General features: G+C 54.3%; 1 protein-coding gene across 4 annotated transcripts in view; it reads right to left on the bottom strand.

The window, feature by feature from the left end:
• Positions 1–13442, bottom strand: part of KCNAB2 (potassium voltage-gated channel subfamily A regulatory beta subunit 2) — a 96765-nt gene that overhangs the window by 50055 nt on the left and 33268 nt on the right. For 3 of the 4 annotated variants that reach the window (XM_020904463.2, XM_020904464.2, XM_070474195.1), the window contains exons 2-3: positions 8707–8835; positions 7381–7422 (exon numbers count right to left, since the gene is read on the bottom strand). In XM_020904463.2, coding sequence (XP_020760122.1) covers positions 7381–7422; positions 8707–8783 — 119 coding nt within the window. In that variant the 5' untranslated portion in view covers positions 8784–8835. The remainder of the gene's footprint in view (positions 1–7380; positions 7423–8706; positions 8836–13442) is intronic. The other variant, XM_020904465.2, reaches the window with a different exon arrangement.

Below are 13442 nucleotides of genomic sequence, written 5' to 3'. Positions count from 1 at the left end.
ACTTTCACTCCTATGCGCATGCACGCTCAGCACCTAGAGCAGGAACTGGGCTGGCCCAGCTGACGGGGAGGGGCTGGGCTGGCCCCTGATCAGGCCAAGCTCTCTACAGGCTGCCTTCTCCTGGCCAGGACTTGCATCACCATGGTTCAGACCCACGGGGAGGGGGCTGCAAGGTCTGGAACCCCTGGATTCCCACAGGGTTTAGACTAAGGTCTCTCTGATGGGTGCTTCTGCTGGCAGGCACACCCCAACGCAAAAATCCCCACTTTTCTGGAGAATCACATTGCCGGCAACAGAGGGGCCCCAGGCTCGAGGTGTGGGGGGGTGACCCAGGAAATGGCACCTCGGAAGCCCTCGGGATGGGCAGCACCAACTCCCTCCTCCCCTCCACATGCACGCTGCCCACAACCCGTCAAGCAGCTGCTTCAGAGGCAGCTGTGTAGACTGTGACTCATGGCCTGTGAGGGGCAAAAGCAGACCACTCCTGGCTTCCCTGGGGGTCTGTGTTCAGAGAGACCAGCTGGGTGGGGAGCAGCTGCAGGGCACCTCCCGAAAAACAGGGTTAAACTCAGACACACACGTTCCCAGCCCAGCCCAGCCAGGCTGAGATCAATAGCCATTAGCTTTCAAGACATTACCCGCAAAAAGCCATCCTGGTCTGGCTCCAGAAATCTAGCCACAGCCTCAGGGCTGCAGTAACCATGTGGCTGAGTGGCCCAGTTATGGGCAGGGGCAGCCCTGTGTGTCACCTGCTTGGTGTGACCCAGGCAGGTACCTGGACCACTCTGAGCCTCAGTTTCCACATCTGTGAAGTGGGACAGGCAGAGGCCTATTGTGTGGGCTGCTGTGGGCGAAGTGGAACCATCCTGGATAACTGGACAGGGGCTGGCCTTGCGGTGGGAGAGTGCTCTGTGTGGGAGGTGGCTGCCAACCATGAGACGTGGAAGGTAGTACCAGTCATGATAAGTGGCGTGGGCACAAAAATACACAAGACAGGGTGGAGGGGAGATGGGCCAGCAGGCAGGAGCCTCACCACGGGCCTGAGTGGTTCTCGGGGCCGTGCAGGACGAAATGTAAACTCTATCCATTGCCCCTGGTCTTGCAGGGTCACACATTCCTAATGAGACAAACTTGGTGGGTGCTGCCAGGAATTGGAGGGAGCCTCTCTGTAGGGTTCTCGTGCAGGCTAAATCTCGTGCATGCTAAATTGCTAAAGAGTCATATCTGACTCTTTGTGACCCCATGGACTCTGGACCACCAGGCTCCTCTGTCCATGAGCTTCTCCAGGCTAAAGTACTGGAGTGAGTTGCCATTCCCTCCTCCAGGGACTCTTCTTGACCCAGGGATTGAACCCACGTCTCTTAGGTCTCCTGTATTGGCAGTGGGGTTCCTTACCACTAGTGCTACCTGGCAATCATGTCTGGAAGATAGTGAAGGACAGGGAAACCTGGCATGCGGTAGTCCATGGGGTTGCAAAGAGTCAGATATGACTTAGAGACTGAATAACAACTATCTCTGTGGGGACTGGGGTCTCCCCTGCCTGTCATCTCTCCTATCTTGTGTTATAGTGGGCCACCAGCTACACAGAGGGAGCCCAGAGCTTGCCGCTGGGTGAAGGGGTCCCCCCGGCACAGGGCAGGCTCAGGTCAGGGGACTTGTGGGAGGAGACGTGGGCTGTGGGTGGGCACGGTGGCCCCTGGCTTGGGGTGGAGGGCAAGGCTGCAGTGCTCACAAGGGGGTCTGTGGCCCAGGGGCAGAGCACAGTGAGGATGGAGCTGGGACACCTTCCTCGTCCTAAGGTCCTTGAGGGAGGCAAGACACAGAGGGACTCTGGCGGTGACAGTGCTGCCCAGCGGGAGAGGACAGGGAAATAAGCTGGCTCCTCCGCAGGCACGCAGGGCTGGGTGCTCGGATGAGGGGCCCCAGGAAGACTCCCCTTGTTGGAACTCCTCCCTTGGCCACCTGATTTCTCAGTGACCCCGTCTCTCTCCTCCTCTTTGCCACCCTGCCCACTCACCTCAAGAAGAATTAGCTTTCCTTAACAACCATTGCTGATTAAAGACCCTACAGGGTCCCTTCTGCACTGGGGCCTGCCTTTTGCAAATCTGTTCCTGTGGATGGGGACCTGGGGAATTCATGTGAAGGGACCCCGTGACACAGAAAAATGGAAAGAAGACATTAACCTCATTAAGCCGCGGGAATCACAACCTTGCTAAGCAGCCTTCCACCTGGGATTCCTGAACCGAGATCTGTTTACTGGGAGCCACCAAAGCCCGAGATGTGGGATCCAGAGGGAACCTGGAAGGTCTCTTTGAAACGGCAACATGTGTCTGGACACCAGAGAAACCGGCCAGAGTTTCCAAAGCGGGAGCGCATGGAGGCAGGGGCATCATTCCGGGGCACGGCTCGAAAATGCAGGGCATTGCATCAGGGGAAACACAAAATCATTTTTGCTCGAGAACCATCAGTAAGCCAAGGCCCAAAGAAACAGCCCCCAGCTCTCTCAGGCCTGTGTTTCTAAACAGACCTTTCAGACAGCACCCAGGCTCCTGTTGCCATCATTCTTGGGGAAACTAAAAAATGCTGGGTCTTAATGGGGAACCTGACGGGGTACCAGGTGGAGTCCTGGTCCCCCAGATGGGCAGAGAGGCAGGGCTGGGAGGCAAGCTGGCTTAAGCAGCAGAACGCCCACCCTCCTTCCTCCTGTGGTTACCTAGGACTAGCTTTCTTTCTGAGGTTTCCCACTTTGAAAGTATATAGAGGGTCTCATTTCAGATCAGCCAAACAAATCCCCAAATGCTGCCCATTCCCAGGTACCTCTGCCGCAGCAGCATCTCCCCCCCACCGAGGAGGCGGCTGCCACTTGCCTCCTGAGCTGAAGGGACCACTCACCTGCCTCGCTGGCGTCTGCTGGTTAAAAGGGACACAGTCTGATTTACTAGGGCTCACCAGGCGTCTACGGAGCTAGTGCGGCAGCTCTTTCATTAGGGAGTGTCACTGCAGGACGTCAGAAGCAGTCGGTGAATGAGAGGTCCCACAAGGGTCGGGTTTGGAGGCAGTGAGTCCATTAGTCCTATTAGGGCGTCTGCATCTCAGTGAGAGAGGCTGAATTATTCACGAGTACGCCTCTTCCCCTAAAAGCCCGGGAAGTGCGGTTCCGTAGTGCAGTCTGGCAAGGCAGCCTCCGCGTCCTGGCTGGGAGGGGGAACCGGCTGGGGTCCTGCCATTCCCTTGGACGCATGCTCCCCTGCCTGGAGAGACTGGACCCTGGGAGGAGGCGCAGGCTGGGCTTTCTGGTCTTTGAGGAAGGGATCCAGGCTGGTTGGCTTTCTTTCCACCACGTTCTTAACTGTCTGCAAGTGGGGGGGCCCAGGGGCCCATAGCATAAGACCACCACCCACAGTGAATGGGTGAGGGTCTGGCGAGACAGGCCCTCAGCACACACAGATGGACACCCTGCCTCCCTCTGCCGGGACGCGCCCCAGATTGTATGTCCTATGCTGCCAGGACCTATATATGGACAGAAGGTTTCTGCAGTTCGCTGTGAAGACATCACACGGAGACCCTTCCTCACTGTCCTGAGCTGGGGTTCAGAAGATGCTTTGTGGCTGAGCCTGGGGGTGATCTATGCTGAGTCCCTGTTCTAGGCTCATGGCCACAGGGGCCCTTCATGTCATCCTGGGACCCCTGCCCCCCAAAGACTCAGTATGACACTATCTTCCAGCTGAGAAATCGTGCCAGTGGCATGGGATTCTGGACAGAGGCCGAGCTGATCACCTCGTGACACACCTGCTAATGGGGGTGGCTGCAAGGAGTGAGGGGATCACACCCCCAGATCTGGAGTGGAAAGAATGTGAGGCTGGGGGAGGATGAGGAAGTACAGGTAACTGGTAGTGGCCTCTGGTCACTCTCTTTCCTGTCCTGTCCCTGAAGGCCCAGATGATGTGACTGCCACTTTCTGTTCTCTGGGTACCTCTCTGAGTGGTGTTCAGACTGTCCCCTCTTCTGGAATGCTCTTACTGGTGTGTGTGTTGAATTCTGTCCAGCCTGAATAAGGTCCAGCTCACAGGCTCTATGACACCTTCCCTGACTCTCAGCCAGCTGACCACTCACTCCATCCTCGAACCTCCAACAGCTCTCTGGACTCTCCCAAGACCCGTTTGCCTCCTAGATGCTATTAGAGTGACTTAGGTTTGGGGTATATTGTAGTCAGCATCAGTCCTAATGAATATTCAGGGCTGATTTCCTTTAGGATTGACTGGTTTGATCTCCTTGCAGTGCAACAATGTCATAAAAGGGGCAGCAGAGGATGAGAAGGCTTCCCTGGTAGCTCAGCTGGTAAAGAATCCGCCTGCAGTACAGGAGACCCTGGTTCGATTCCTGGATCGGGAAGATCCCCTGGAGAATGGATAGGCTACCCATTCCAGTATTCTTGGGCTCCCCTGGTGGCTCAGACGGTAAATAATCCACCTGTAATGCAGGAGACCTGGGTTCGATCCCTGAGTTGGGAAGATCCTCTGGAGGAGGGCATGGCAACTCACTCCAGTATTCTTGCCTGGAGAATCCCCATGGACAGAGGAGCCCGGTGGGATACAGCCCATGGGGTCCCAAAGAGTTGGACATGACTGAGCGGCTAAGCACAGCACAGCACAGAGGATGAGATGGTTAGATAGTATCACTGAGTCAATGGACATGAGTTTGAGCAAACTCTGGGAGATAGAGGAGGACAGAGAAGCCTGGTGTGCTGCAGTCCATGGGGTCGCAAAGAGTTGGACACGACTTAGCAACTGAACAACAGGAACAGCAAGATTGCACTACTGTGGCCCATCCTTTTCCCCTTCCCTGTATCATGTGACTGTGGCCCATCCTTTCCCCCTTCCCTGTATCACGTGACTGTGGCCCATCCTTTCCCCCTTCCCTGTATCACGTGACTGTGGCCCATCCTTTTCCCTTCTCTGTATCACGTGACTGGGTAGGGGGAGTATACTTTTCCCTTGACATTGGGCTTGGTCATGAGCTTGCTTTGACCCAAAGAATGAGCAGCAGTGACTGTGCCTATTCTAACCATTGGCCTTCAGAGACATTTTTCCTCTGGCACTTCTGCCATGAGAAGAGACCTGGGATGGCCCCTGGTTAGGAAGGATGGAGAGAGGGTGAACCCTGCCTTCAGCCTGAAGCTCAGAGACCAATCCGGCTGAGTCCAGCCTAGATGAACTGACTTCAGTCAACCCACAGACACATAAGCCCCTGAGTCTTGGGGTAGTTTGTTATGCAGCCTTCTGTATACGAGCTGACAGGTACACAGTCTTCCCTCTTACCTGTCTGTGAGTTGCTGGAGGGCAGGGCCTTGGACACTCTGCCCTGTTGGAGGAGGGGTGCCACCCTTCTGACTGACTTAAATAACCATCCCCCAGCCAAGTCAGAGCTGGGTGATGAGGATATCCCACTGGGAGTGGCACCCAGTATGCTGGATGATCACACCCCATTAAGGTCATCACCAGAGGCCCTGCAAGAGACGCCTGAGTGTCTCTGAGAAGTAACCACACTGGAGCCTCAAAGGGCAGGAAGGCCAGAGCCTGGGGTGTTGAATGTGGAGCTGAGAGGCTGAGCAGGGAGTGGGGTGGGGGGTGTCTTCAGATTAGGGGATTCAATTCCCCCACACAGCCCTTCCTCGGGGCAAGAAGGCCTTACAGGGATCAGATGCTCACCCAGAAGGGTCCCCAGAGAGTGGACAAAAGGGTGGATCTGGGGGGTTCTGGGGTTAGCAAGGGGCGTGGGGCACCCTTTCATTTCCACTTGACTTACTGGGAACTTCCTGTGAGCCCTTTCAGCTGCTGGCCTGACCTGCTGTCATCTCACCTTACTCCTTTCCTTCTGGGAGTGAGGCAAGCCTCAGAACAGCATCTAAGGATGCTGTTTAAGTGCATGTCTGGTTTCACTGGTTGAATCCTTCAGGATGGATGGCACACGTTCATTCTGGCATATTACGTCATACATACATGCACACACACACATACACAATATACACATATACACACACGCATTCCCACATACCCACACACATACACACACAACACATGTACACACATACAAATACACATACACACAACACACATACACATACATATGTATATGATGATAAACACTTGTATCCAGTAAGAGCATTTGCAAACCTATTAAGTTCAGCTCTAACTATTTCGAGCAAGACCTTATCTAGCCAAACCTCCAGCTAGAATCAGATTTCGACCTTGCTTTAGAGTTCTCTTTAAGGGGAGAGATCTCATGGGAGGCACCAAAGCATGAGTGGGAAAACGAGCCTGAGGACCCAGACCCATAGTCACGTTCAGTCCCAGGCCCAAGACTGCATGAAGGAAGAATCACACGAAGTCCAGTGCCGACCTTCAGACCCACTGCCCGAGCAAGACCCCTGGCGCATTGGCAATAAGATACCTCGGCTCTGTCACTGCAGGGGTGCACCCACTGCCCAAGCAAGACCCCTGGTGCATCACCAATAAGATGGCACGGCTCTGTCACCGTTGGGGTGCACACGCCAGGGAGCTGGCTCTGGACAGAGACTTCTCAGGCCTGGAGGCCACGATGCACCACAGACAGAGCCCTGCCCACTGTGTGTCCAGTCCCAAAGCTGGCGGCGCTGCCCTGTGAGTTCCATAAGCCTGACGTGTTCCCCATGGAGGAAAATGTCGAAGTAAATTCCTGGAGTTAAAGATTTTCAAGAGCATGTGTGTTCGTGGTGCATGCCTTACCCTAGAGGTTAGGAAGAGGCTGCACAGAGGGAGACAGGGATCTGTCCTAGAGGATTCTGCTGATGGGACGTGCCTCAGGCCGGACTGCAAGCCTGTCCATCTGTTGACAGCCTTTCCCCCTGGGGACACGGGTGTGCTGACTTTCATCAGAGAAATAATTAGAAAGAAGCCAGCACATCCAACCCCACCCTGACCCAGGTCCCGACGGAGCCACACACCCCAGGGAGCTCTGCAGACTGCAAATCAACTCAGAACCAAGGACGAGGGGGAGAATGAGGGGCTGGGGGCATGTCTTTCACTTTGACCACCCAAGAGCACAAAGCTGGGATCACAGGAAAGGACTCGATCTGCTGCCGGAGGAGCGAGGTTTTAAGAGAGATCTGGCGGGAGTCCAGCTCAAATCAAAGCAAGTTCCAGATGGACCCACACGACAAGCCCGACCGCACGGTTTCATCATGATGCCGTCGCAACACCGAGAGAGGACCAGAGCCTGAGTCTCACCGGGAGGATTTTCACGCGCAGAGAAATCACCAGCGCCCCCGGCCCGGATGGCCGGGTCCTCCCACCCGCTCCCGTGCTTGCCGCTGGTTTTAGGGGAAACGGAGAAGCTCGTTACCTGTAAAACTGGAGCTGTCTTTTGGGGCTCCCATACCGAGTACTGCGGACAGCAATGGAGGAGAGAGAAGGAGACAGGGAGAGAAGAGAGAGAAGCCACAGTTGTCATCAGCCATGCACAGGGAGGTGCCAGCCCGGGAAGCATCACCGACGCCCCGCAACCCCGGCCCCGCCCCCCTCCGCTTGGGTACCGAGCGCTCGGCGGCAGTGCCACCCAGTGGCACAAAGAGGCAGAGGCCCGTTTATTTGGACACGGGGTTCTCTACCTGGCCTGGTTCTCACTTCAGGCTGGGAAGTGAAGCCTAGAGGTTAACCTCTGGGGGCGTCTTTCTTTGGATTTTTCACGAATCATGCTTTATAACAACAATTGAAAACACTCAAACCCGGAAATGCCCACATCCACCTGCTGGCAAGTCTGCACGTGACCATGGGGTTCTTTTTAGGATCTCGATGAAGGAGGGATGCCCCTGTTCCCCATGGTTTTTGAGACATTTACTCTGGCTCAGGCCCTGACAGTGACCTGAGATCCAGCAGCTGAAGGACTGATGAGCCCCCAGGGTTCCACTCACACCCCAGTCTTCTGTGCCAGCAGCGCCATCAGGGTCTGTGCTCTGACCATGGAGCCAGCGGCTCCACCCCACACCTTCCCCACAGCCTCCCTGTGGTTCAGCCTGGGCTATTTTCCAAACGGAAAGACCCAGGGCTGGATCTGGAAGTGGCCTTTCCAGGAGAAGTTCTCATGGGTCCAGTGAGCACCTGGCCGCCCCCACTGTCCACAGGCTCCACACTGGCTATAAGGCTTTGAGCCTTGTTCAGGGTATCGGGGAAGCTGGTGGGACCACAGGAGTCATGACGTGTAAAAGAGAAACGGAATCCAGGAAGGGCCTCTGTTACCTCCCACGGAATATTTCAGAAGAGTCAGAGACAAGGCAGGAGTCTAATCCTGGCTCTATCCCACCTGGTCAAACCTCTCACATTTTTCTTTCCCATTTTGGTCTTAAAGGCTTCCCTGGTGGCTCAGATGGTAAAGCATCTGCTTACAATGCAGGAAACCCGGGTTTGATCCCTGGGTCTGGAAGATCCCCTGGAGAAGGAATGGCAACCTACTCCAGTATTTTTACCTGGAAAATCCCATGGACAGAAGAGCCTGGTGGGCTATCGCTCATGGGGTACCATGGAGAAATGGCTGGCTTGCATGCAACTTACAGCCCTGTGAGGTCACTTGGTCCCTTCTCTCTGGGTCATGGGGAGGTGGCTCGCTTGGGGACCCCTCCTCAGAGGCAGGACTGATCCTGGAGGGGCTTGGGGGATGGCACAGGGGGGTCACCTGTAGATCATGCCGGGGGAGCCCGTCTGCCGCAGGGAGAGCCGAGCTGGGGAGCCCGTGGTTGATTCCGGATACATGGAGCCGGCCTCACTTGTCCTGATGCGCTCCCTTCTTCACGGAGGCGAGCTTCTGAAGGGACAGCAGAGAAAGAGGGGAGCTGGTTAAAAAAGACCAGTCAGGTATGGTCAAGATGCTCTGTGATCCTGAAGCCTGGTTCTTTGGGCATCTGTATGTCCTTCGTCAGATAGACAGGGCTTCCCTGTTGACTCAGCAGTCAAGAATCCACCTGCCAATGCAGGTGACACAAGTTCGATCCCTGGGCTAGGAAGATCTCCTGGAGAAGAGAATGGCTACCCACTCCAGTATTCTTGCCTGGAGATTTCCATGCACCGAGGAGCCTGGCGGGCTACAGTCTATGGAGTCGCAAAGAGTCACACATGACTGACTGAGCACACACGTACGCATCAGACAAAGAGACAAACCCACGGGGGCTCAGATGAGCCTGAGATCTTGTTCAGTGCCGGTGAAGATTCCACTCCATCCCTCTATGCTCCTACCCCACCCCTCCCTGACTGCTTTCCTGAGTTTCTGGGAGTACTTCTCTGTTGCCCAAACTCTGTAGATGGGGGGACCACAGCCAATCTGTGGACTTGGGGTCTGGGCTGTTTTCCCCAGGCCAGGAAGTAACACCGCGGTCAGCCAGTGTCATACTGGATAATTCACTTTCCCTGGGGCTTCCCAGGTGGCACTAGTGGTAAAGAACCTGCCTGCCAATGCAGGAGATGCAAGAGATGCATGTTCAATCCCTGAGTTGAGTCTCCAGGGAAGATCCCCTGGAGGAGGAAATGGCTACCCACTCCAGTATTCTTGCCTGGGAAATCTCATGGACAGAGGAGTCTGGCTGATTACAGCGCATGGGGTTGCAGAGTCAGACATGACTGAAGCGACTTAGCTTGCATGGTATGAATGCCCTTTCCCTGACCCCAGCTCACTGAGGGGGGAGGGGTGCAGATCATGCTACTCCACTCAGTCCTTCCAGTGGTTTCCCTTCTATCCAGAGTGAAAGCCTCGGGCTCAACAGTGGCCTCCGCCTAAACAGTGGCCTCCGCCTGAGCCACGACCTCTCTGACATCCCACCCCGCCTCCTGCCTCTTTGCTCACTGCCACAGATATATGGGCTCCATAGGGTCCCGTGAACCCCACAGACACTTCAACCTCAGGGTGTCCACACCTGCTCTTCCTTCTGTCCAAGCTCTCTGACCCCAGACCCACCTGAGGGACGCTGGCCTTCACCTCCTGATACAGAGGTCACATTATCATCTCTGGATGTGTATGCATGCATGCTCAGTTGCTCAGTGTTGTCCCAACTCTGCAACCCCATGGACTGTAGCCCACCAGGCTCCACTGTCCATGGAATGTTCCAGGCAAGAATACTGGAGTGGGTTGCCATTTCCTTCTCCAGGGGATCTTCCCAACCCAGGGACTGAACCTGCATCTGTGGAGTCTCCTGCACTGCAGGCAGATTCTTTACCACTGAGCCACCTGGGAAGCCCCTTCTCTGGACACAATCTTAACCCTTCCTTGGCACCTGTCACCTTCCAGCGCATCTTACATTTCACTTGCTGTCTCATTTATGACCCCGATATGTCAGCTCCATGGATGCAGGGAGTTTTGTCTGCTGGGTTCACAGCTGTGCCTGGCACACCCCGGGTAGGGGGAGGGCTAGGGACTGGGGTCTGAGGGCAGTCTTCTCTGGGGTTGCAATGCCCGCTTTGTCCAGTAGGGGCGCTCACGGCAGCCACAGGTGGCAGTGGTCACGTAGGGAGGCGCCCCACTCCTTACCCCTAGCCCGGACTTTGGAAGGTCAGGTCCCTCAGGGTCAGAAGTGAGCTCCTCGGCTCACAGCCGGGCCCTGCCCATGCTCTGATGCCCACTTATGAGGAAAAGAACCACAAGCCATGATCCGTGCTTGTCTCATTCCTCCTGGGGAGGTCAGCACCTTGGCTGCCCCAGGGGGACAAAGGATTGGTGAGGTTCCCCCAAGCCCCCTGCTTAGCATTCAGGACACAGTTCAGGGGCACAGCCAACGTGCCCAGAGCCCACCTCCTTGCTCTGCAGCTGCCACCATCCAATCAGGAGCCACTGCATCTGCCAGGCAGCCAATCCCTGAGGACATGACATCCCAGTGGGGATGCCGTGACTCCCAGGCTGTGCTGGGCTCCCGCACCTCTGAGGCAGGCAGGCAGGCATGCCCCCCACTCCTCAGGATTATTCAGAAACCGTGTGACAACACACCAGGCTCAAGAGGGACGGGAGCGGCAGCTGAGGGGGTGTGGCTCGGGGTCCAGGCTGTGAGTCTGAAGGCTGGGTCCCTCCTGTCTCCTGCATGCCGACTGGATCTATGTGTGACCTTGAACAAACTACCTGATTTACACCAGGAGACACAGCACGGAGGGCTCACAAAGGCCTGTTCATACTTTCTCACGGAAGCAAAGAGAAGACATGCTCTGAGCCCAAGAGGAGAGATGCTGAGTCAGTCCCAGCTCTCACCCTTTGCAGGCTGAGCTGAGGGACGACAGGGAACCTAGAGGCTCAGGAGACTCCAAGTGTGGACAGTCTTCTCTACAACTTATTATTTTGAGAACTTTCAGACATCAGAAAAGTTGTAAAAACTTAGAACAGCAGCAAACACCTGTTACCCTTCATCCTACTTATGGTTCACATCTGCCCCGTCTGCAGGCACTGCCTCCCCTCCCCCTCCTTCACGTCTTCTCCCGCCTCTTCTCACACACACTTTTTTCCCGAACCATTTGATAGTTGTGATCTCATGCATGTCACCCCTCAGCACTGCAACAAGCATCTTTTGAGAATAAGAATTCTGTCTTATATAACCCAATACTAGGATCATGACTAAGGCAATTAACTCAATACCACCCCATATAGGTGGCTCAGTGGAAAAGAATCTGTCTGTCAATGCAGGAGACATGGGTTCAATCCTTGGGTTGGGAAGATCCCCTGGAGAAGGAAATGACAACCCATTTCAGTATTCTTGCCTGGAAAAATCCCATGGACCGTGGAGCCTGGTGGGCTGCAAATCCATGGGATTGCAAAGAGTAGGACACGACTTAGCAACAACAACAATCTGAGCCTATATTAAAATGTTCCTCATTCTTCAAAAAAGAAAAATCTCATATAAACAACCTAACCTGCCACCTAATAAAAGAACTAGAAAAAGAACAAACAAAATCAGAAGTCAGCAGAAGGAAGGAAGTAATAAAGATCAAAGAAGAAATAAATAAAATGGAGATTAAAAATTTCCCAATGATTCCAAAATGATTAAGAATTTCCCAATGATTCTATAGCTTAAAAAATTCCAGAATCCACTTAAGGTTCACAAATGGCCTTTGTTATTTCCCTCCTCTCTCCTGAGCCAGCATCGCCCCCACTCCCACCCCCACCACTGTTTTCATTTTTACTTTTCATGGTACTGAGGTTTTTGCAAAGCTCAGGCCGTGAGTCCTGCAGATGGCCCCATGGTTTGCATTTGTCTGACTGCAGCCTAATGATTAGATCTGGACTGAACTGAACTGAACTGAAACCTTTTTGGCGAGGTGTGTCCTTCTGGAGCATCTAAACAGGATGCACACGTGTGCTTGCCCATGACGGGCAAGCCAGGTTCTGTCACTTGGTTAAGACGGCTTCCACCTGGAGCGGTGCACTCCTTCCTTTATAATTACCCAGTAACCACAAGGAGGCCTCTCTGAGGCTGCGTGAGGATCCAGTTCCCCTGCAACCTCTCACTGTAAGTGTTTTCCCCACTTCAGTTTTCCCAGAAAGGCCGCTATGCGGCCGGTTAAGGCTCTGAGCGCAGACGACATGAGAGGCTGGAGGCCGAGTTTAAATGGGGAGAAAACACAAACATGAACTCCTGCAGGTCTTAGGCTGTCATCAAAGCTGCAACCCCAGCCAGGCCCTGATGGTCAGACTCTTTCAGGGACTTGACCGAGGGCCCCAGAGCGGTGGGATTGGACCTGAGACTTGGGCTGACAGTCTTCTGGGCAAGTGGACCCATGACATGATTTTAAACATGGACACGCGCACTGACACCCACAGAGGGAAAGCCCCAGAATAAACTGAATGAACTGGGCAAAAAGTTCAGGGTCATAGAAGACCACGGTGAGGCACCCTTGACTAGGACACATGAGCTCTGTCTTCAAGCCTCAGTTTTCTCATCTGCAAAATGGGTGGCTGGCCTATAAGACCCTCAATTTCTCTGTTGCAGCTCAGAATAAATGACTATATTATTCTGGGGGCTGATGTCCCTGAGGGTGTCCAAGTCAGAGCTGGAAGTGGCTCCCTCTCTCTCCCTCTTTCTCTGATCCTTCACCCTCAGCAATAAAGATGGAATCTGACTTTTCAGACTTAAGAGCTACTTGCACGAGAGGGAAGAATTCAGTGCATCCATGTGAGAGAAGAAAAAGAATTCACAATGAAGCCAAGAAACCATAAAGTTCAGACCAAGCCTATGAGTTGAGAGATGCTTTCTGATTGAGTCTGCTTGGCGGACCACCTGCTCTGGTTTCTCAGATGTTCTGGTTGATGAGCTGGCATCTGATTTGCATAGAAGGAGGGAATGAGGGTCTAGGAGACTGAGTCATCAGTCTCCATGCCTCACTCCTCCCATAAACAGGGCCTTTGCTGAATAACTCTGCCACTTCCCCCCATCATGTGTGCGT

This window comes from Odocoileus virginianus, chromosome 11 (assembly GCF_023699985.2).
Source record: "Odocoileus virginianus isolate 20LAN1187 ecotype Illinois chromosome 11, Ovbor_1.2, whole genome shotgun sequence".
Taxonomy (NCBI): domain Eukaryota; kingdom Metazoa; phylum Chordata; class Mammalia; order Artiodactyla; family Cervidae; genus Odocoileus; species Odocoileus virginianus.
The sequence above is the reverse complement of the archived record's forward strand: the minus strand, read 5'-3'. Positions and strand labels throughout refer to the sequence as shown.